Source organism: Bactrocera tryoni, chromosome 2 (assembly GCF_016617805.1).
Source record: "Bactrocera tryoni isolate S06 chromosome 2, CSIRO_BtryS06_freeze2, whole genome shotgun sequence".
NCBI classification, from domain to species: Eukaryota; Metazoa; Arthropoda; class Insecta; order Diptera; family Tephritidae; genus Bactrocera; species Bactrocera tryoni.
The window spans coordinates 68,804,306-68,829,638 of record NC_052500.1 but is presented as its reverse complement, the minus strand read 5'-3'; the positions used below and the strand labels follow the sequence as shown (position 1 = coordinate 68,829,638).

Sequence of the window (25,333 nt, the reverse complement as noted above, 5' to 3'; positions counted from 1 at the left end):
TCTTTTATGGACACAATACATCAATTTTTTGTTGGTTATACTAGCTAAAAAAGAATTTGAAGATCGGACATTTCGAATGAAATGATTGGAAAACTCGAAGAGTCTTAAGAGTCTTCAAAAGTAAAATCCAAAGAGAAATCAAACAAACCGACTATATAGCTTCGATGAATACCCCTTTTAGTCAGCAAAAAGGAAAAGTCTTAACTACAATCTAAAGAAAAATAAAAACAATCTTCTAACTAACCGCTTAAGAAATATGAATAGAGTCCTTAAAACAGTATACCAAAGATAATTCAAGAAGAGCTTTAATCCAAAATAGATATATATCTATATACTATTTAAAACCCTAAAGCTTCAAAGTTTTATGAATACCAATATATAAATTTTTTGTTGGTTATTCTAGTTATAAATGAATTTGAAAACGGGACAGTTCGAATGAAATTATTGGAGAACTCGAAGAAAGTCTTCAAAAGTAAATTCCAGTGAGAAATCAAGCAAACCGACTATATAGCTTCAATAAATACCACTTTTAGCCATCAAAAAGGAATACTAAAATATGGAATTTGTATGTAAATATACATAATGTATATGTATATGCGATCCCTTGCAAATATATGACCTAAGTAAACTAATTATTATAATGGCCCGGCAGGCAATGTGCGAGGCAGTCAGGCCGACAGCCAGTCAGTGAGGCATGAATGCCAAAGTGTACATTGCTGTTATGTGCCACACGACACGAAAACGACGGCCCAATAGCCATTTGACAGCTAGAATTTCAACGGCACTACATATGTAATACCTTGCAAAGACCAAAAGGGCAAAAAAGCAAAAACAAAAATAAAATAATTAAAACATTATTGGTGTAGTTTATGTATTTAGAGCATAATAACTACATTTAACTACTGACATGTCCACATAAATTATAAAAACAGCCCTAAAAATGAATTGAAATGAAAAGCCATTAGCGAGAGCGCGAGTTAGGGTAGACGGTGGCAAGAAGGTACGACACGTGTGCATGTGTGTGTGCGTAAGTGACGCCGATAATTAGCGTGAGGCAGCTAGTTGGAGCCGACAGCTCAACAAAATTTAATAGAAACTGTAAATTAAAGCCATAAAACAGCTGAGCCACTTTAAAGGGGTACGTTATTTCACCGCTTGCTCTGCGCAGAGCCATAAACATTAATTTGCAATTCAAGAATATGAAAATGCTATAAATAAACTAAGCAATTTCATGCTTGAAACTAATATTGAAAAAAAGAAAAATAATAATAATATAAAGTTTAGCAACGCCACTCTCACCGCATTGAGTAGCGCTGTCAAAGTGACGTATCAAGAAAAAATGCATAAAATACACAAATAAAGTGAGAGCAGCCGCGCTCACAAGCGCTCATAAGCAGTGACGCATTCACGCTCATTTCAATTGCTAAATTAATTTTTCTATTGACATTGTGAATGCCAGCGAGCCAACAAAGAAAGGGTATCATATTCTCGACAAATTTGATGAAATATAAATTTTTTAGGGTCAGCTGGCATACCATGCCATAGCTCAACAGTAAAATTAACATTTTTACGCTCCACAAATTTTTTATGGAGTTCGCACTTTTTATTAATTGAATCAATTTGTTTGTGCGTGTAGGTCAATGATATTGTTTTCGTATTGACCTAGGTAAGTGAGACGAAATGTATTTGAACACGCGTGCAGTAAAAGTTGGTGAAATAAAAAAAATTATTAAATTCGATTAAGAAGGAGGTGTGAAATTGACAATAAATGACATTAGAAAAATTATACAAAAAAATTGTTTGAATTGTAATTTCTATTTTTAGAAGTAACTTGATTTTCATCGGTCAGTGTGTATGCAGCTATATGATATAGTGGTCCGAACTGAAGAAGTTCTTCGGAGATCTTGGCGTCTGTCTTAAGCTGTAATCTGTGCAAAAGTGTTGAAGATATCTCGTCAAATGAAAAAGTTTTCCATACAAGGACCTGATACCTGTTTGTATGGCAACTATAAGCTATAGTGACAAATGAACAGCTTCTTGGTAAGTAAAGGACGTGTGCAAAATTTCAGATCGATATCTCCTCAAATAAAAAGTTTTTCATACAAGAACCTCATGTGAGTCGTTCTGTTTGTATGACATCTATATGCTATAGTGTCCGATATCGGCGATTCTGATTAATGAGCAGCTTCTTGGTAAGTAAAGGACGTGCGAATTTCAGATCGATATATCGTAAAAATATATATACAAGAACATGATTTGGATCGATCAGTTTGTATAGCAGCTATGTATGTATATGCTACAGTGGTCCGTTCTGAACAATTTCTTTGGAGATCTTGGCGTCTGTCTTAAGCTGTAATCTGCGCAGAAGTGGGATATCTTGTGAAATAAAAAAGTTTTTCTTACAAGAACCTCATTCGGATCGGTGAATTTGTATGACAGCTATATGCTATAGTGATCTGATATCGGCAGTTTCGACAAATGAGCAGCTTCTTTGTAAATAAAGGACATATGCAAAATTTCAGATCGATATCTCGTCAACTAAAAAGTTTTTCATACAAGTACCTGATATGGATCGGCCAGTTTCAGGGCTATATGCTATAGTGGTCCGATATTGCCGGTTCCAACAATTGAGCAGCTTCTTGGTAAGTAAAGGACGTATGTAAAATTTCAAATCGATATCTCAAAAACTGAGGGACTAGTTCGCGTATATAAAGGAAGAAAGACGGCATGGTTAAATCGGTTCAACTCGTCGTCATCTTTTGTTTGATATTACAAATTTTGTGGATTTAGGATAAGGTGTGGTCTAATATAGTCCAAATCATACTACGAAAAGCTAAAAATCTAAATCTAATTTTATTAAGATTTCTCAATTGTTGGCCGCTATATATCTATATATGTATATTATAAATGCAGACGGACGGCTGCTGTTGTACATATTTAATATATGAGGTCTATAGGACCTAAAGGGTCAATTCCTGAAAGGGATCACGGATATTATAAAGCTATGTATTACTGCAATAACTGGGCGACTCATAAACGGCAGTATGTGCGCAGTAACCGGTGCTGGGATTCGATCTCTCAATTTATAAGCTCCACTGAGAGACGGTTAGGAGCATGTTTTATAATAAGTTTACTCCGCATCGAGGTTTAGTTGAGTCTTTTCGGCTGAAAAACCTTATAGATAGACCTTTGTGAAACCAGACAAATAACACATGTAGTCATTTCTGTAAAGCGCCCTGGGTCTATTACAAACCAGCTTTAGCGCTTTATTTCTATGTTCACTAGCTCAGCGGAATATCTGAAAGTGTGAGCTTCAAGGTATTTTAGCCTTAATTTTACATAGGTGGGCAAGTCTGTATACAGTGATATTTCCACTTCGTCTTCTTCCAAACAGTGGCATTCGGTAAGATTCTCATTACCCCATGAACTCCGATAAGACAATGTGTAGTTAGAACCTCTACCTTCAAAAAAAGGCCAACCTTATTGAGAGCGAAGAGCTCATTAGACTTCTTCTGATTTATTTTGGACTAAAAATGATCTTGTGGCAAACTAAGATGTAATCATAGACCACCGCTAGCGAAGCTGCCGTAATCAGTCCTAGTGCCATTAAAAATCTTTTTAATATATCATTGTCTCCACTAAGTTTGTTTGACATATCTTGACTGGTTCTTGAAATTTGTGTATTAAAGCTATCGGAGGACGATGTCGCTTATTCACTTTCAGAAAAAAGGTCAGGGCTCGATATAATTTTGTATTAAAAACAAATAAGTTAAGCTAAAAAAATACAAGAGATCAATTATAAGTTTACTTACTGGCGCATGCGCCCAAGAAGCACCATAACCAAGGTTTATAGACTTCTATGTAGCAACATATGTATACCAATCTATGGATACTAAATATTCCCTTACAAACATATACGATCGTATGAATCTCAATATTTACACATATGTTCACTCTATCATGCTCATTTAGTCCTCCTTATCAAGCTAAACAAGCAAACTAACTAAATAGAAATGCGTCTGGCAAATTTTAGTAGCGCAAGAAGCAAGAAAAATCTCAACTTCAACACGAATATTAATAAAACTTAATTTATGTGAATTGTTTTGTTGATTTATGCGAAGAGTAAAATTTTTAGCACTACGCTAATTGTAGAATCTCACAAAGCACAGCAGCAAAGACCATAAAAATTCAAATGCCAGCACAGAACTGAGAGGAAGGCGCAATAAAAGCGTGGAATAAATAAATAGAAGAAAAATATTGTTAAATTAGTACAATTTTCATTAGTTGTTGTTGTGCGAATATAGCCTGACACAATTTTGAAATTATTGTTTTTGATTTTCTAAGAACTTTACGATGTGGTAGAATGTAATCTGTGGCATTGTTCAAGTGACAAAGAATTATCCGGTTATTTGTTGAGCAAATGTAGGAAATGCGAATACTTTTCAAGTGGTGGCTAATACATAATGAGCGATGCGGCGATGAGGCATTTTCTTAAAATAAATGTTACGGTAGATAGCGCTGTGATCGTTGATTTGTAGAAAGATGATGGAAAGCAGAAAATTTCATGCAAAATTACATGACTGTCTTAATAATTGTTTTGTTTAAGCTTTGAAATTGAAAAAAATCATATGTAAGGAGAAAGCTTAAAAAAGATTTAGAAAATCTTTTAGCACACAAGACATTAACAGGAAAATCTTTGTGAAAAAATTGTATTCATTGTTTTAAGAATGCTTCGAAATTTAATAGATTATCTAATGTAATGAAAGCTTTACAAAAGCGTTTAGAAAACAATCCAATCGAAAAACTTCATGAAATACTATAACTGCTTGAACGTTTACAAAAATTATTTTCAGAGAGCTTTGAAATTTAATAGAATATCAAATGTAAAGAAAAACTTAAGAAAAAGCTTTAGAGCAGCTTTGAGGACACAATGCCATAGTAAGGGAAATTCCTAAGATAACAAATCGTATTCAGAGCTTTGAAATTTAGTAGAATATCAAATGTGAAGTGAAAGCTTTAAAAAAGCTTTTAGAAAACTTTCCAACAGAAAAACTTAATGAAATATTACTGCTTGAACATTCACAAAAATTATATTCAGAGAGCTTCAAAATTTAGTAGATTATCAAACGTGAAGTGAAAGCTTTACAAAAGCTTTTAGAAAACAATCCAATAGTAAATTTTTACAAAAAATTACTGATTGAACGTTTACAAAAACTATATACAGAGAGCTTTACAATTTAATAAAATATCAAATGTGAGTGAAAGCTTTAGAAAAACTTTTAGAAAACACCCCTCCCAAACAGGAAAACTTCAGGAAATATTACTGCTGGAGGAAAGCATTAGCTCTTGACATACCACGAACACATGAAGGATACCAACTTACTCTGAGCGGTTTTAAGTTATCAGTTAACTAAAAACTAATGTTCTAACTAAAGGATAACTATCTACTACTGTTCAAAACATTACAGACCCAATATAGCACCACCAAATGGGGAGAACATTCTTGAAGGATCGCTACATACTTGAGGCGAATTCAAGTCATGAGTACACAAACACTGAAACTCTATATCTTTCAGTAACTGCGAATGGTGCTTGAATGAGTGAACCGAAGAGGAAAACATTAGATCTTGGCATGTTAGGAACACATGAAGGACCATAAAATACTTTGAGTGGATTTTAAGTTTTTAGCACAAAAGATGACTGGAAGTTAAGGATAAATATCTACAATGATTTCAGACATCACATAGACGTAAGATATCAACACCAAAAGCTAGATAGAGATTAATAGCAGATCATTTCCTGAAAATAAGATCACGTTATAGGAATTTCTCTATGCTTTATCATTTATTAGTCGAGTGTGGGGAAGTGTCTTACACTTAGAATAAAGGTACACCTTGAATTTGGTGATAAAACCTTCACTGGGTCGAATTTAGTGACACTAATTCAATTGAGATCAAATGGGCCACTGAAAGCTTTGAGAAGACGATATTTTAGATCGAGCTTTTTCAAGACTTTTTTGTTATCATGTTTCCAAAGTCACAAAAATACGGCACCTTATTCCCATAAGATCTGGAATTTCCTAACAGCACTAAAAATTTTGGAAGTCGACATTTAAGATCGTGTTCATAAGACTTTTTCACAATTTTAGTTTAAAAGTCGCAAATATACAACACTTCATCCCCATAACATATGGAATTCCGAAACAGCACTGAAAGCTTTTTTAGACCAAGCTTTTCTTAAGACTCTTTTGTTATCTTGGTTTCAAAATCGCAAAAATACGACACTTTATCGAAATAAGATCTGAAATTTCCAAACAAATTTTCGAATGGCCAAATAATGTCTGAAACTCTGAAAAAGTACTAAGACCAAATTTTAGATAGAGTTTTTTTAAGACTTTTTTCCCAGTTTTAGTTTCAAATTTGCAACAATACGACAGTTTATTCTCATAAGATCTGGAAATTCGAAACAACACTAAACATTTTGTGAAGACGACATTTAAGATGAAGTTTTTCATAAGATTTTTTTTTAATCTTAGTTTGGAAATCCCACAAATTCAACGCTTTATCCAAATAAGATCTGAAATTTCCAAGCAAATTTTGGGAAGACCAAATTTTAAGTAGAGCTTTTCTGAAGACTTTTTCTCAATCTCAGTTTCGAAATTGCACAAATTTGACGCTTTAACCAAACATTATCTGCAATTTTGAAACAGTACTACAAATTATGGAAAGACGCACTTTCAGAGAGCACTTTTCTTGATACTTCGCTGAACTGAATGTTCAAATACCGTTTACTCAAGGATTATAGTTATAAAATTAGCCGAACTTCAGCCACGCGTTATTACAATTCAAAATTGTCCCTTTATTTTGTCACACCACTGTACTCAAGCATATTCTCAAAGCGCACAGCTGCCGTTTAACAGTATTTAAGAAATAAAAAAACGCTTACAAGCACACAATAATTGATCTCTTAATGTGTTTTGGGGTCAATTCAGCTGCCATAACTTCGCCTTCGTCACACGATTGGCATGCAAGTGCCAGCGGGCATTTGTCACCCAACAACCGGAAGTGGATAATTTGCGCGCCACAATACTTTGTAAGAACAACAACAACAATAGCGGCATTTACTAAGTAGCGATAGCAGCTTAAGACTTTTAGAATGGATAGTATGTGAGAAAGAGAGATAGAGAGTGGGGCGGTGGAAAACTTGTCGGCGAAACATTTAAAGCAACAATAGTAAGTGTTTGTTGTTTGCTGAAAAGTTCGCACGCGAAGAGATGTGAGCGTGTAAGTGCTTTAATATTTAATAAAATACCAAGGACACATGGCACTACATAACGCGGGTGACCACTGTAGTACCGTTAGTGTATGAGATAGCCTTGTGGAGAAAGTAATATTTTGCGCAAAATATGACGCCATTCTCACTAGTGCTGCACATATGTATGTGTTTGTGTGCGCATGCAGCGCCGGTTATGGTGCGCAGACATGCACGCCTGAGTGTGGACCCGGCAATTAATGCAAGTACACACATACATAAGTATGTAGGTAAGCATTTATGTAGACAGATATGCGCTTAGCGCGTTGGCTGCTTAAAAGCTCTACGCTTTATGGCGTCTAGCCAAATAGTAGCGCCTAGGATATGTGTTGTTTACACAGCAAAAGGATCGCACACCACTCATGTGAGGTAAGAGTGGTCTATGTACTAAACATATGTATGTTTGTATGTATGTATCTGCTTATGTGGTAAGTTGAAGGACATTAAGTGCTCGTGTAGGCTAGTAGTTATAAATTCAGCTGTCAACACAGCGGGTTTAAGCCTGACAACGCCGCACACACACATACTAACTAGTCGGATTGCAAAGCCAACAACTTTTTCATACCGGAAAATTATTAATCGATAATGGTTTTCGGTGTGGCTGTTGTTGTTGGCGATGGTTGGTAATTTAGCTGGTACCGTTATTGGTGTAATTTTCGCAAGCACGTGCAGAAATACACACTGACAACAACAGCAACAAAAGTAAAAACAACAACACAAGTAAAGAATAATAACAACAACAACAGAGGTAAAAACAACCACCACAGTAAAATACAACAACAAAAGTAAAAAAACAACAACAACAAAAAGACAACATCAAAAGAAAAAACAACAACAAAAAGACAACAACAAAGGTAAAAACAAAAAGGCAAAAGTAAAAACAACAACAAAATACGTAAAAAAACACAACAACAAAAGTAAAAAACAACAACCACTCTAACTAGAAAAGCGGCAGCAACGGCGATAAAACAACAACGGCAACAGTAAATCAACAACAACACAAGATGCCGAACAACAACCACCAGCGACAACAGAAAAGCGGCAGGTGTGTCCAACAACCGGACTGTTGCAATAACAGAACAACAAGTATATACATACATACTATGTACATCTAGATATACATACATACATATGTATGTATATGTGTGTGTTTGAGTGTTGCAAAAATTTGCTGGCCAGTGGCTTTCAGCCGGCTGCTCACATCTTCTGTTCTGCATACACGACCCAGACGCACGCTAGGCTAGCTGTCTTTTTATTGTTGTTTAAAAGGCTAGTAAATTTAGCTAGCGCATGTTGCTATTGGAGTGAAAATTTGTAAATTGTTAATGAATGCACGCAAAGCCGCTTTCAGCGCCAATTAATCAAATGCAATGCGCCGCTGCTGAACTTCACATCCGCTCAGCCCGACTATTGTGCGTCTATTCAGATGTTCTGAAGTGTATATTTTTTCACTTTCAATTTCCATACGAACTTAATGGGCAAATGTGAAGTGGTAAGTACATACAGTGGCTCCAAAAAGAATTCGTACAACATTTTGTCTACTAGGTTTTGGCTCAGTTCCAATTTATTTTCAATTTAAAATTTTTTTAATGCATAATCTACAAAATTTTGTTAGTAGGCACATACAATTGCTCAAAAAAGTATTCGTACAAAGGTTTGTAAGTCCAATTTCGACTCAGCTTCAAGCTAGTTTGTTATTTGAAATGCCTTATGACGATTATACTTGATTTACGAATTTATGGTAGTAAGTACATACAGTGACTCCAAAAAGTATTCGTATTAAGGTATGTAAATCAAGTTTCAGTGCAGTTTTGAGCAATTTTTTCATTTTCACTTTCTTTAGCACACAAAATGTACAAGTTTCAAGTTTTACGTACATACAGTGACTCCCAATAGTGTTCGTATAAGACTTTGTGAAGTTGTTGCGGCTCAATTTTCAACTATTTTGTACACTTATACATTATTCTATTTCTTCTACACACATAATTTCGAACACTAAGGTAGTAAGTACATACAGTGACTCCAAAAATTGTTCGTAATAAGGTATGTAAATCAAGTCGCAGTGCAGTTTTGAGACATTTTCATTTTCACTTTTTTATACACAAAAAATGTTCAAGTTTCAAGTAATAGGTACATACAGTGACTCAAAATAGTATTCGTATAACACTTTGTAACCCAAGTTTCAGCTCAATTTTTAGCAATTTGGTATACTTAAGTGTTATTCTAATTCTTATACATACGTAAATGAATTTAACGTTTAAGCATATTTTAAAAATATTTTAATATTTATTTTTTTGTTTTTATTTATTTAGACAATTTTTATCTTTATTATTTATTTAATCTACTTTTAATTTTTAAAAACATTTTTTTTTTTTACCTTTTGTATTTTTTATTTTGTTTATTTAAACATTACTTTTATATTTATTTAAACAATTTTAATTTTTTTATTTATTTAAACTATTTTTTAATTTTTAAAAAGCTTTTTTATTTTGATTTAGTTAACATTTTTTAATTTTTTTTGTTTTTATTTATTTCAATTTTTTTTTTTTTTAATTTTTAAAAATCTTACTTAATTTTCAGATTTTTTTTTTATTTTTTTAAACTTGTTTTCAATAATTTAATTTTTCAAAACAAATCTCGTTATTAATTTTAAACATTTTTTTTATATTTTAAACTTTTTTTCAATAATTTAATTTTTCAAAACAAGTCTCGAATATTTTTTATGAAACAATGTAATAGCTACTTTAGATCAAAAAAGATGGAATATAATTTTTTTCGCAGAAGAAAGTATCACCTCTTCCCATAATTTCCAGGTTCAACACTTCAAGAATCTAGTAATATATTTTTTTGCTACAACATTGTCAACAATGTCTCAGAAAAATCTTCAGGGTCAACATTTTCAGCTTGATATATTATCCTTTGGAAGTTACCTAGCCAGAAAGACAAGAAGCTAGATAGTCGAAGAGTATTTCAATTCTTCTTATAACTGTCAGGAGAGGTCCCCGAGCTAAGCACACTTGCATCCATTTTGCATATATTTCTGATATTCGGTCCACATACGTCCCTATATTATAGTACACAATTTATTAAATATTATTGACGACCGACTATTTGCACCCACAGTATGCACACAAGCCTGGAGTAATGGCACATTACAATAAACCATTCACAAACTGCTCCCCGCGGCAATACGCTGGCACAATTCGCGCCCTTTGCAACCACGCTGGAAGGCCATGTAGCAGCACAACACCACTCACCAGCAGCAGCAGCACCTCCAATGGTGCTTGTGTTTGTGGCAAGTCGTTAGAATGCATTTGTCACTACGACAGCAATTTACAACATTTACAATTGTGCAACGGCCAAATGGCGCGGCGGCCGGCTTCATTGTTTGCCACACAGCGACGCTAACGCTAATGGGACCCCACCAGCAACAGCAAAACCAACAATGCGACGAACGCGAATAGGATAATAGAAAGATATGTAGATAGATAGATGGTAAAAAGGCAAAATCCAAAGTTGCTTGGTGAAAATTTACATGGAAATCAACAATGTGATTGGCGCAGCAGTTGCGACAATTGTCGTCATTCATGCACAGAAACACACACACAAATGCATATACCTATATGTGTTTATAGCAATTCTAGTTAGTTAGATATACTTATGTATGTGTAAACATTGGCTCACAACTGCAGACCAAAAGCCAAAAATCTACGCTTGTAAGTAAGTGAGTTGCAAATATAAAGCATTGAAGGCACAAAGGCACCAGCAAGTATGCATGTACTGTTTCTAAAACATCCGTTGAACAAAGCCGCGGTCCGCCAATGCGGGCACAACTAAATTTACCGCAAGCAAGGAAACTATCACTTAACTTTGGCTACCTACCCGCAGCAGTAGCTATGTATTAGAATGTTAGTAACTGGTCTACAAATATAGAAAACAATGTGGCTGTTATTGTTGTTGCAGTGGTAGTAAATTGTTGAAGTAATCGAATTAAATCATAGAACAAAATAACAATAAAGAACATTAACTTCGGTTACAACGAAATTATGATTCCCTTCACAAATCCAAAAGTTCCCATAGAAGAACTGATTTTTGAACGGTCAGTTTGTATGGTAGCTATATGATATAGTGGACCGATCTGAACGATATCTAGGGACATTATAGCGTTGCCTTAGACAATAACACGTGTCCAATTTCGGGCAGATACCTTGCCAAATAAAAAAGTTTTCCATACACGGTCTTTATCTTGATCGATCAGTTTGTATAGCAGCTATACGCTATAGTGGTCCGATGTGAACAATATCTTCGGATATTATGGCATTGTCTTAGGCAATTATCCGTGCCAAATTATGGGAAGATACCTTGTCAATTAAAAAAGTTTTCCATACAAGAACTTGATTCCGATCGTACAGTTTGTATGACAGCTATATACTATAGTGTTCCGATATCGGCAGATCCGACAAATAAGCAGCTTCTTGCAGAAAAAAGGACGTGTGCGAAATTTGAGCTCGATAACTCGACAACCGATGGACTAGTTCTTGAGCTTGCAGTGACCAGTGTAGAATGCGAAAAGTAGCCTGAGTTTGTCCCTTGGGAGGGTGATTAGATATTTAAACCTGCTGTTTACCATCCATTAAAAACTTGTCTGGCACATGCCATATAATTGCTGCTAACACCTTTACCTTCTTCCTAACGAAGCAGCTTCTTTATGGTATGAGAACCCACCACGATGAAGGTTTCAGACCCTACCATGTTAGTGGCTGCTGCGGTGTGGGCTCAACAGCCAGTTCATTCCCGGCTATAACTTTGTGATCCGACACCCAGATAAGCTACACTCCTGCACCAGTGGCGATTTGGTCTCGTAGCCAGAGATTGCTTTAAGTGCCGCTTGACTGTCGCTAAGTATGGTTATAAGTTTGTTGCGATAGTTGCGATGGAGGTTTATTTTAATGCACCGATTTATGGAAAAGGCCTCTGCTTGAACTTCGTTCCGAAAACTTCCCTTAGGTATGGAGAGTTTAGTGCGTGATCCTGCGATTGCTGCACCAATTGACCACCACCACTTGATTATACTATCCCGATCGTAGGCAGAGATTGCTTTAAGTATCTCTAAGTATGGTTATAAGTTCGTTGCGCTAGTTGCATTGGAGGTTTATCTCTACATACCAACTTATAGAGAAGATCTCTGCTTGAAATATGTTCCGAAAACATCCCATATGTATGAAGAGTTTAGTGCGTGGTTCTGCTCCAATTCCCTCCGACGTTTTCAAGCCTTCGGTGTACAACTTGATTGTACTATTCCTAAGCAGTAGCTCGGGACTCGAACCATTCCATTCAGCCTTGCTGCTAAGGGTGACCTTGAACTAATAGTGAAGTTTATTCTTTTGGTAATGCTGTCCTTTGGGAGAAGAACCAGTAGTATTTCACGCTGGGATGAGATTACCTTACTTCTACCAAACCCCTCTGCTGTCCTTTGAAGCAGTGTGTGTTCGTCTACCTGACCGGTGTAATAAATAACTCAAAATTCAAATTTCGGGTAGTGCGCTGCCACTCTCGGCATAAAAAAGATACAAGCCAAAGCAGCACAAAAAATATTTGCTTGCTTTAGGGTGAATGACTACCAATAATAATTTATTAGACATAGCGGGTGTTATAATTGCGTAATACATTATTATAGTGTGATCTACATACATACAAAACCTTCAAGCTAGATAGAGGTTTATTACAGCACAGTGTAATCGAAAATAAAATGGTAAACAACTTTATCGGAACTGGGTTTTTCCTATAAACTATGGTGTGTGTGAAGGACCAGTGCTTTGCACAGTGACAGCTTCTGAGTAATAAAGTGAACAGAAGAATTAAAAGTGGTATCATTAATGCTTATGTTAATATTTACTATAATTGACGTCATATGCCTAGAAGTATATAATTAATATACTATCTCTTTCGAGAGGATTAACCGATTGCAAGTAAAGCAAGCAAAAAGTTCAAAAACTTTAATGAAAGTCAGGCAACTCGTAATTTTAAATCCCGTTAAATCAAAACGTATGTCTTTCTCTTAAAACTGAATGAGAGCGTAACTCAACAAGTCTTACGTAACTTATTTGACGCAACAGGTCTACACGATGACTTTTTAAGCTACTTTGAGAGATTTCTAAAGCAAATATATGGAGCTTTTAATTTAAAATATTTCGATAAAAATTTAATTAATAATACTGGCAGACTAAACAAACAAAAATATATTTTAGAGATTAACAAACTGTCACAATCTTACTGGAAAAATACACGGTAGACGCAAATATCATTGAATGATTGCTTCAAGGTCACCGATAAGAACAAGAAGGAAAGAAAATTCCGAAATAACGTGGATATGTATGTACATATGTATGTAAATTTTATAGGAAGTAATTTTTGAAAATGCGCACATTTAAGAAAATAATATACATAAATATACTAAGGATAAAGATACACAAAACAAATTTTTCAATAAAAATAAATAAAATATAAAAAAATATAAAAATAATATAAAATTTAAAAATATTTAAAATTAAAAAAATAAAAAAAATTATAAAAAAAAAGAAAGTTTAAAATATTTAAAAAAATATATTTAAAATATTAATTAAAAATTAAAATTAAAAAAATATATTTAAAATTGAAAAAAAAAATATTTTAAAAATTACAAAAAATAAACAAACAAACAAAAAACATGCTTGAACACAATATGCTATTTTTAATATGGCAGTGCTAACTTAAGTAGACATTCTTGAAATACTTTTAAAATTTTTAAGAGTTATTGTCTTATTTATGTATATATTTTTTCTTCACTGAATACAAAGCCAAAATAAATTATTATTTTGTTTGCTAATTTAAGAAAACGAACTTTTTGCCGAATTACTGCAAAGTAAACTAAAGATATGAGTCACCTATAGATATGGAATGGCTGGTGACAGAAAAGTAAACATTTAAAGAAAATATTATACATTTATATATACATCCATATGTATGTATGTATATGTATAACAACAAGCCATAACTGACGTCAAACATTTTTTTGATTTCGACGAAAAAACTAATAAACGGAATAACTGCAAATTGACTCAGAGAATTTTAAGTAGTAAGGACAGGAACGATACGATTTTGGCATGAACCCAGCCGCAATCTTAAAGTTGTGCTACTCTTTATTTCGGAGAACTATAAAATATTCAGTTTTTCGAATATACTATACACACCCTTTTCTCACCAAGAAGCATCTCAATCACCGGTATTGAACCACAATAACATATCTATAGTATAAATAGCTGAACCATCAAAATGAAGTCTTTGTATGAAAAACTTTTTTTTTGACGAGATATTTCCACAAAATTTGACAGGGACTATTATCCAAGACCACGGCACGATCTCCGAACAAATTGTTCAGATCGGACCATCAAAGCATATAGCTGTCATACAAACTGATTGATCAAGCTCAAGTCCTTGTATGAAAAACTTTTTTATTTGATGAGATTTTTTCACGAAAATTTGGCACAGATTATTATCCAATATAGCGTTACAATCCCCGAATATATAGTTCAAATCGAGCCACTATAACATACAGCTGCTATACAAACTGAACGAACAACATCAGGTTTTTCTATGGAACACTTCTTTATTTGCGAAGCGAATTATAGCTTCAGTGCAGCAGTATATAACAATTTCTCTTGTTTTAATTGCCGATAAACCACACTTGTACTTAATACGAACCACAGATGTATGTTGTACATATGTATTTGGGAACCCACTGTTCACATAGCGCCGTAGCTAATTTGCTATCAATTGCCATACATTTGTAGCCACTTATAAGCGTAACATTTCATTATAATGCCCAGGCAAAATTTTATAAGTGTAACACATGTGCGCTTTTAAAGCAGATACCAACGCAACAAAGGCAGACTATCCAAATTGTGGCTGGCGACACACAAAATTTCACTCTGGGCCAGCGCCAGCAACAAATAAGCATGCTGCTGCGTTCCTGCTAAAAGCAACGTTGATATTATTAAAATCACACAAAAATATACATATGTACATATACATACATATAGTAGGTATTTCCCTTCTAGAGCGTGTATAATGAGCAAAAAGCTCCGGCTACTAGCGCTGCTGGGCTGCACCGTCGAAAAATATGCAAAAATGCGTAAAAATAGCAAGAGAACAACACAATTCATTTTGCATGCGAGGCATGCGAAAAATCTTTTCTTATAATTTTTCTATTTTTTTCCTGGCGAGTAGAGAGTGTGCGAACTCGTCACAATGCAAATACATAATATACATATGTATGTAGTTGCTTGGGTGACCGGTTAAATCGCTAAAAGTGTTGTTGCCCTTTGTTGATAAAGCAAAATAATCAAATAAAGAATTTGGCTGAAGTTCACAAAAACATACATACATATGTAAATACAATATGTAGTATATAGTACGATAGATTGAAGTTAATATAACGCAAGCAACGAGTCTGCTTAATCAAAAATCGCATTTTGTAAGGGAAAAGTTCAAAATTTGTTACTTTTTTAATTTTTATTTTTATTTTCATTTATTTTTTTTTTATACACTAAGCTCATAAGCAGCGCCGATGATAAGATAATACGTAGTGTGTACTTAATTTCACACTTTAAACCACTTAATAAGAATAGAGAAGCGCGCAAACACAACCATATACATATGACTATTAAGTGATGATTTGCTCTTTGTTTTACAGATAGTTTGCGAGCCGTCAAAACAAAACTTAGCAGCAGACTTGCGCGTGCATTCCTCCTTCGGTCGTTTGGTCGGCGGTCGATGGCTACAAATATAGCCAACAAAACAACAACAAACGATAGCCAAATACTAGGCACGTATTTGTATGTATGTAAGTGTACAAAATTCGCGACAACAAAGAAATCGAAGGGCACTTAAGGCATCATGCTATTGCTTTTCATTATAACTTTGTTGTTGTTGTTGCAGTCACACTATATATTCACTATATATTTGCAATGCTTACTGCTTTGGCCAAAGAATTTTTGCACTTTCTTTTCACTTTTTTACACTTTTAAGCCAACGTCAGCCGCACTTTCAACGAAAAAGCTGGCAAACAATTTGCAAATAATTTTTTTTTATAAAAATTTATAAAGTATACACTGACTAACTTTTCATTTAACTATTGCACTTATTTGTTTATTATTATATTTTTGATATTTGCAAATTTTATCAACGTTTTGTTGCTTACGCGCGCGTCTATCGACCGTCACGTCAACATTTTGTTTAGATTCTCGAACTCAGACTGAAATCGTAACGTCAAAAATAACAGCTGAAACGTTCAGCAGGTCTCGCTGCTGCAACTACAGTCAAACAAACAAGCAAACGGACAACCCGAGCAACCAGCCAATCTGCCAGGCAGCCCTCAATTGGTGAGCGCGCTCTCGCAGTCAGCAAATGACCAAAACTACAGAGACGTCTCTATCGATTGCTGCCTTTGTTTTGATACGCTCATACGCTCTCGTTGGCTGCCGGAAGTTTGTTTTAAGTAACGGCTGAATAGCTGACTTCTCGCCGCTGCACGACAATGTTTATTTTGTATGCGCTTGTTGTTGACTTGACTTGCGTTTGGGGTTTTGTTTTTCTTTGGTGGAGCGCCACCAACTACTCTTGGCAACTGTTGCTATTGCCGCTACGCTGAGATGGATCAGTAACTTTTTTTGTATGCTTGGCGAAGATACACGCGCTCATTTGTTTGCTTTTAGTATTTAGCACTTTATTTATCTTATCAATGGAAAATTATCGCGCATTGTGGTTGTCAAAAGTTATGCATACATGTCAAATGCTCTCAAAATCAACGGCGCTTAGTTGGTACAGCGAAAGTGCGGGTATAAATTTGTAAGATACGCAAATATTTGGCATATTTATATGGACGCGTCAAACTACAGGGTTTATTTTGATGAAATTTTGCATTATTTTTACGAGAGAGTGAAACGCTGAATAGGCAGGGAGTGAGAGAAAATTACAAAAGAGCGTAAAATGATAATAGAGTAAACTAGAAGAGTGCATTTGGGTGGCAAGATCTTCTGATTAGAAGACAAACAAGTGGATAAGTTTGGCTCTTAGAGGTTATTGGTACAAGGAAAATTACAAAAAAAGTTAAATTTAAATAAAAATTAACTAGTATGAAAATAAATATGTATATTTAGAGGTGGAATAACTTTAGTAAAACACGAAAAATGTTAACTTCGGTTACAAAGTAGCTATAATTCCCTTCAGTGGTGCATTTCTTTAAGCATAAAAGGGTTAAAGAGTATTTTTGCTTGATTTGGATCGGTCACTTTGTTTAGCAGCTAAACACGATAATGGTCTGATCTGAGGAATATCTTCGGATATGATGGCTTTGTTTTGGACAATTATCTGATCCAAATTTCGAGAAGATACCGTGTCAAAAGTTTTCCATACCCGGTATTTATATTAGTCGATCAGTTTGTATGGCAGCTACATACATATACGCTATAGTGGTCTGAAGAATATATTCGGATATTATGGCATAGCCTTGGACATCCCGAATTTCGAGAAAATATCTTGTTAAATAAAAAAGTTTTCTATACCCGGTCTTTATCTTGAAAGATCAGTTTGTATGGCAGCTATACGCTAAAAAGTTAAAAGAACTCGATTTTCTCGTTCAGTTTGTAGGGCAGCCATATGCTATAGTAGTCCGAAATCGACTATTCCGACAAATGTGGAGCTTACTGAGGAGAAAAGGACGTGCACATAATTTCAGTGCGACATCTCAAGAACTGAGAGACTAGTTGGAGTATATGTATATGTATGTATGTAATTTATAATATAGAATTTATAGGGTCTCCGACGTCTCCTTCTAGGTATTACAAACTTAAAATACTGTTCAGGGTACACAAGTGGCAGTTGTTGTAATTTAACAGTTATTTCGCATGTGGTTAGGCGTAAGTTTGAATGTCATCATCAACATCGTATAAAGGTTGCTCTTTTAAAAGAGAGTTTAGTGAAGGTGATATACATATGATGTATGTATATGGAAAGGTGTGTTAGTTGAATGGACTCGAGGGAATATGCAGAGGTGTGCAATATCATACAGATATACATACATACATATGTACATACATACATACTTATGTACATATATTACAAAGCTTTTTTAACTAATTCTCAGCACTTAAAAACAGAAATACAAAAATTTCACAGAATTTCCCATTTTGCATCTTCAACAACCTCAGCATTTAACGGAAATGCGATATTAAGATCATAAACAAATATTAAATAAAGATCTGCCCAAACCTTAAGTATGTACCTACAATTACTAAGCGCTATTGTGTTTCATTAACGGAATAAATATGAGTCATTCAGAGACATACGCGCAGCGCATATGAAGCATCAATCTGCATGGATACTAATTAATTCATCATTGCAAGCTTCTCAGTAAAAAATTTTTACTACAAATGAACAAATTACTCACTTGTTATCAGCGCTAACGAAAATGTTTGAAAATGAATTGTGCGAATTCTAGCCATAAACAATAAGATTATAGACTTTCTCTTTAAAAGTTTTAATAATAAAATACTCTTTGTTGAATGTGAACACATACAATTGCGTTAGCATTACGAACATAGGCAAATGCTGTTGCATACTTTTAGGCGCATGAAAAGTTGCTTGAAAGCAGATGAATTCTTTGATTTAATTTGATATAGAAATTGTTTGAATAAAGATTTTTTAAAAACTCTGATGTTAGACCTACATTTACATACAGAGATATTACCGAAAATAAAGCCTATCAAATTAAAAAAACTGATATTTTGATGTGAGAATTTTCTCTAAAATAGTTTTAGGTGAAAAAATAAATATTTCAATTCAAACAAAATTGTTTGCATTTTAGAGAAGGCTTACCATCTGAAAGTATGGACTTCCACGAACAAAAAAACTACTGACTTCTTAAAAAACATAGATATTTAGACTTCAGAATTTTTTTTTTATTGAAAATTACGGTTTTTGGGTTATGTGAATTTTTCACATAAATTTTGAGGTTAAGAGAAAAAAGTATGTATACAAAATGTATATTTATTTTCATTGTGTTGTTGCTGTAGTGGCAGAACTCTGGCGAGTTGACTGTCCTTGGCCGGGTAAAAAATCCGGTTACCTAGAGCCGACTGTCTTGGAACAGATCTTTTTATTATCTGCAACTTTGCCATACAGTTTTTTCTATAGGACTCGTAGTTTCGCCGGTAAATGAGATAAACCATTGATAGTCAGGTCTCCCGAACTCTGATCGCCAAAATTAGTTAAATATTTGTTTTTTTTTATACATACATATGTGACCTGGTCTACGAAAAGGGGGCTTAGCTGTCAAAAAAAAAGGAGAACAATTAATGAGATAACGAGAAACTGACGATTATTTTTAATAGCTTTTCCCAGAAAACTAGTTTTCGTACGTTAGCCCCCTTTTCGTAGACCAGGTCACATATATAAAAACAAAATCTGAAAACTTGGATATTTTCACATAAATTTTAAGTTGTTAGTAAGAAAATTGTAGATATTTTATTACCTATAACTTTGCCATGTAAATTTTTTCCATGTTGTTCCATAGTTGTTTTCCGGAAATCTAGTTAAACTGTTTATACCCTTAAAAATGTTACCATCTCTCTTCCTCTTATCGACTCAAATCCGCCGGAATATTATTTTGTTTATCTTCATTTTCCAATGGGTTTCATTGTACTACGATTTGTGTGCCCTGAAATCGATATATTAAGTTTGGCACGAAGTTTTTAACAGCCTCATGGGAACATCGGAGTCGCTATCAATTCCCACAACAGCCGGTTCTACGCACCGGAATTGACCCGGATTTTATCCGGCCAAAGGCTGTTATTTCGGTGATCTAACCCCGTTCAGATCAGATTTAAGTCTTGGAGGGTACAACCTTGAAAGTTTAAAGATATGAACAACTTCTCCCGAAACAAATTCCGCCTCCTTGTCGCACTCTATGCAGGGCACTGCAGGCTCAGGATGCACTTCCCAGCATGGGAATATTCTCTTTCTCAAACTACCGGTTTTGCGACATGGAACAGGAAACTCCAGAACACCTGATTATAGATTGCCCAACAATTTGTAGAAGCAGGCTCAAGGCCCTAGATTCCATCTACGTGGATCACATCATCTCAGTCGCGCCTAGCAAGCTCCTGGAATTGTTCAGAGTGCTGGACATCTTTGCCCATATATGATATAGGAAAGCGCATAATAGACTATATGTCGCAGTGCAAAGCCTCAATTATTTTCTATCTTCTATCTTCTAAATGATCAACATTATAAGCTGAGTCTTTGGTGTTGATTTTGTTGCGACAGAAAACATTCCTGAAGTAATTTGAAGAAATGCTGCCGGTTTGACAGACCTTGGTTGGATAAAAATCCTGCTCCGTTCCGGATACGTGTATCCAATTGTCGTGAGAACGGCATTTAGTTATAGCCGTTTGTTCATCTGCCTGTATATACGCGAATAAGTATTTCAATTTTTGAGATATCGATCTGAAATTTTGCATAGGTCCTTTCCCAATTGGTATAATATCCGAAGAAAGTATTTAAATCGGCCTATAGTAGCATATAACTGACTAGTTCAAGATAAAGATAACGCGGTGCCGCCGCAGATTACGTTTTTTCTTGGTTTTGTTTCCCAATATTATCGACTCTAGTCCAGCACTAAAACAATAACACTGAAGTCCAAAATAATAAGACTTACATATTTTGATTAAGAGAATGTAAAAACAATTTTTTAAATTCACTTTTAAATTGCGGGTGATACTGAATTTTCTTTGTTCATATCTACCCGTACATACATACATATGTTAAAGTATGTAAATACATACATAAGTACATACATATGTATGTACATATGTAAATATGTCTGCAAGTGCGCTAAGCTTATCTTTGCACTAGCAGTTCATAACATTTTTTTAAGAAAATAAAAATACAATTAATTTTCTTACGACATTGACATACTTAGTGCGCTGATAACACCAGCTATTTTGGTGGTTTTCTTTATAGTTAACACAACGAAAACAATTCGATTATAGAAATATATTTACAAACCATTTATTATTGTAATTAAAACAAAATTTACTAACCTGTATGGTGTATTTCACTTTTCTGCGAAAGACTAACTTTTGCATTACTTTCATACTTTTTACAATTTAAAACACTAGAGCACTTGCATTTGGAAATTTACGCGGAAGACCATACGAACAATTAACTAATTTGGCAACGAACAATTAACTAATTTTGCAACGAACAACTAACTATTAGCACTAAAGTCAGGCGGGAACTACCGTTCGGACAATTGGATTGTCAGAGTGCGCTTACAACTGCCAAGTTGACTTTCCGGCAAAAAAAAAATCCATGTGCTAGCCGAAAAAGTCTGCTAAGCAAATGTAAAAAAAGTTAAAACGCAACTCGAAAAACAATTTTAAAGGGAATAGTGAAAAAATGCAAGCAAAAAAAAAACAACAAAATTGTTTACTACTTGCTTTCGGACGTCAGCACGTGCAACTATATCACTAATATTAAACAAAAACTGGTTGCAATCGGTCACTTTTTATGGTGCACGTTGTTACAAATTTGCATAACTAGTTAGGCACGCGCTGACCGCCCAAACAGCTTGTGTTTATTTTAAAAATTTATTATTTCTAATTTAAAACGCCGGTAAGTCTCGCCGACAAATACGTAATTCTCACGCCCACTGTAATAAATGTATGTACATATTTGAAAAAAAAAAAAACAAAGTCGCGTGAGTAAACGACGTGATGCGGTTTTTAGCATGTATTTTGTTGGTGTGATAAGATATATAGTTGAAAAAAAATTTAATGAAAACACGAAAAACGTTAACTGCGGCTGTTTTAAAGCAATAGTAATACGTTTTACAGCTTATTTCTTACAACATACCAGAGTATAGATCAGTTTTAATTTACAGCTATATGCTATAGTGTTCCGATCTTAATAATATCTCTGGACATTATTGCACAATTATCGTGAAAATATATCATCAAATAAATTTTTTTTCCATACAAGAACTTTATTTTTATCGTACAGTTGATATGGCAACTACATATGTATGTAGTTCTGACAGATAAACAGCTTTTTGGAGAAAAACGGACGTGACCAAAATTTTAGAGCAATTCCTCAAAAACTGAGGAAAGTTCGACTTTATACAGACTGACGGACAAGGCTAAATCAACTTAACTCATCTCGTCAAGCTGATCATTTATACATTTATATATAATATTTCATAGGACCTCCGCTGCTTCCTTCCAGATGTTACAACCTCCATGGCAAACTTAATAAACTTTGTATAGGATGTAATGAATTTTTATAACTCTGCCCACATGACACTATAAAAGAGAAGCCAAACTGTCGGAGAAATGGGAAATGTGTCAATGAGTACTTGGAAACATACAATAAAGCATGTATGCAAATAAGCTGCAAAAATTCAACATTTCAGCGAATTGGCCACTCAATTAGTAAACAAGCAAACCAAATAAACAAAAAAAAGCGGGGTAATGCCAAAATTACAATAAGAAAAAAAAACATGATGTATTTACAAATTAAGACGAACCAATAAAAAGTGCTGGGGCAGCGTTACTTGCTTTATGGAAACATTATTTCCGAAACAAATTATAAAACACAGTGTCTTTTTTACAATAAAAACAACGTTTGACATTAGAAACAAAACCAAACAAAGCGACAGCGACATTGCACTGCAGCCTGATCAAAGCCAAAGAAGCAAAGTCTGACTTTACAAGGCGCGGTTGAGCAGCTAATCTGCACACGGCTTGAATTGAGCTACAAAATAAATCTTTTCGCATTGAACACTACACATATGACTCATTTTGACACTAAAAAAGTGGATTTGAGAGCAGCAGAAGTAAATGACGAATTAATTGCAGGAAGATAAGACACGCTTTTTGTATGAGCCAATTGGAGTTAATGAACTATGGAAGAGTATGTAAGAACAACGAAAAATTTCAAGTTTTATGCTAATATTAGCAAAGGCACTTACCTGAATTTCCAGCAAAAGTTCCTGCTTTTTTCGACGTAGCTCAATTAACAGCTTCTGCTGTTCAGGAGTTAATTCTGCAAGAAATTAGAATAAAATAAGAAATTATGGCAATTAAGACAGACAAAATTAAAAAAATAGCACAACCGTAAGCAAGCATAGTAAAAATGTGGCAGGTGAAATGCGCAAAGTATGCCACAGAGAATGGCAATAGACAGTGTTAAGCGCGGTACGCTGTTTGGCAGTATTTTATTTTTTATGAAAGCCATTTATATATTATATTTGGCACAAATATTTAGCGGCAATGAGTTTAATTATATATATGTAAATATTATTTTTATGACAAAAGAAAGGCAACACAAACTCTTGTTGTGTCAGTTCTTCTTGTTTATATTTTTGTGGCACAATTCAATTGCAATAAAACTAAAAGCAAACAACACTTTTCAGCAAATATTTATTCACCCATTTTCGCCGTAATAAATCGCCAGTCATAAATTTAGAATGACACTAAAATTTCTTAACTTCCACAATATTCGTATTTTGTACACTTCCCAAAAGTGTTGACACAAGCAGCTCTTATGTGCGTCTAGTTCTTGTGTGTCAATTACTTTCCTAATACCTTTGTTGTCGCACACAAATTAGGTAAGCCACCTCCCCAATTCGCCAATTAAGCCAATTGCTAAATGGCTTTACGTACCAAAACAGCCTAGAATTAATTTGCTGTGTTCAATAAATATGGACGGACGTCAATGAACGTTGGCAGCCAAGGAGTGTCCCGCTGTAAATTCAATGAGCGCTTATTAAATTCAAAAGACATTGCTCAACAGGGAATGAACTGCATGATTAATATATTGTAATTAATGAAGGAACACACATTCTATAAATATTCATGTTTTTGTAACATTCTAGTTAAATAAACGCCGTTTATTTCACATGTATTTACACAAGTTTCAATCCATTCAAAAAACTGGGCATATTTTATGCTCCTGGACTTTCACCTGGCTGCCAATAAAAACATGAACGTCAACAAAATGCTTAGCATCAAATTTGTTGCACATACATCTATGTACTTATATACATACATACATATGTTGTTATTTGCATATATAAGCTCATGTTTATTTATCATATAGCATACAATTGTTTTGTAATGAGGCACATACTTCATTATGTTGGAATTTACACAATTGGTTAATTATTTATATTGTAGCAAGTACTTCATTCCAACAGTATTTTCATTTTTCTATGCTTTGCTTTGCTGCTTTTTCGTTTTTTTCCTTCTCAATTTACCTGGCGCTGTAAAGTCGCTACGTCCAGCGGTGGACGCCTTCGAAATCGCACCGTACGACCGATTATCCATCGCACTAATCATTTTAGCTAACGCACAGCTTTATTTACCGCACTAATTTATAGATTTAATTAATTATTTTCATTATGAATATTCACAATTTTCACACACACAATACACAAATAGAAGAATTGAACACAAATCGGAGTTTTTTCGTTGCAAGTTTCGACGCGTTTATTTCTTCTCGTTTCTTCACATAGAGAAAAGTCAAATTGTGACAGTGATGCCATATAGTTTTTGACATTCAGTTGTTAAATAAAGAATGTTATGCGACTTTTTTTAAAGAAATTTAGGTGTAAAAGTAAAGTTTATGCTATAAAATAATTGTTTGTAGAGGTTTAACGATAATTTTGCTGTTTTGTTTGAACTAAACTGCGGAAAATAGTAACAAAAAGATTAAGTAAAGTTATAATGGAAAATGGCAACTTTAATATTAGTGGTTACTTGTCACTTCCCATTATTCGTGCCAAACAGGGTGCATAAATTGTATAAATATATAAATATTTGTATTTTTTGCCAATTTTATAATGTAAAATAAAATAAAATTTAAGGTTCAAAATGATTTAAAGGTTAAAAATTATTATTTTATGGAAAAAAATATTATTTTTCAA

The 25,333-nt window shown here is 34.2% G+C and overlaps 1 protein-coding gene across 5 annotated transcripts in view; it reads right to left on the bottom strand.

Annotated features, from left to right (window-relative positions):
* LOC120768013 (cytohesin-1) overlaps positions 1 to 25,333 on the bottom strand; it is a 134,482-nt gene that overhangs the window by 60,836 nt on the left and 48,313 nt on the right. Inside the window, exons 1-2 of one of the 5 annotated variants that reach the window (XM_040094452.1) lie at positions 24,665 to 24,901; positions 23,378 to 23,451 (exon numbers count right to left, since the gene is read on the bottom strand). In XM_040094452.1, the coding sequence (XP_039950386.1) occupies positions 23,378 to 23,451; positions 24,665 to 24,746 (156 nt within the window). In that variant the 5' untranslated portion in view covers positions 24,747 to 24,901. Of the gene's footprint in view, positions 1 to 16,324; positions 16,489 to 21,449; positions 21,721 to 23,377; positions 23,452 to 24,664; positions 24,902 to 25,333 lie in introns of those variants that run through there. The other 4 variants (XM_040094450.1, XM_040094453.1, XM_040094449.1 and 1 more) reach the window with 4 other exon arrangements.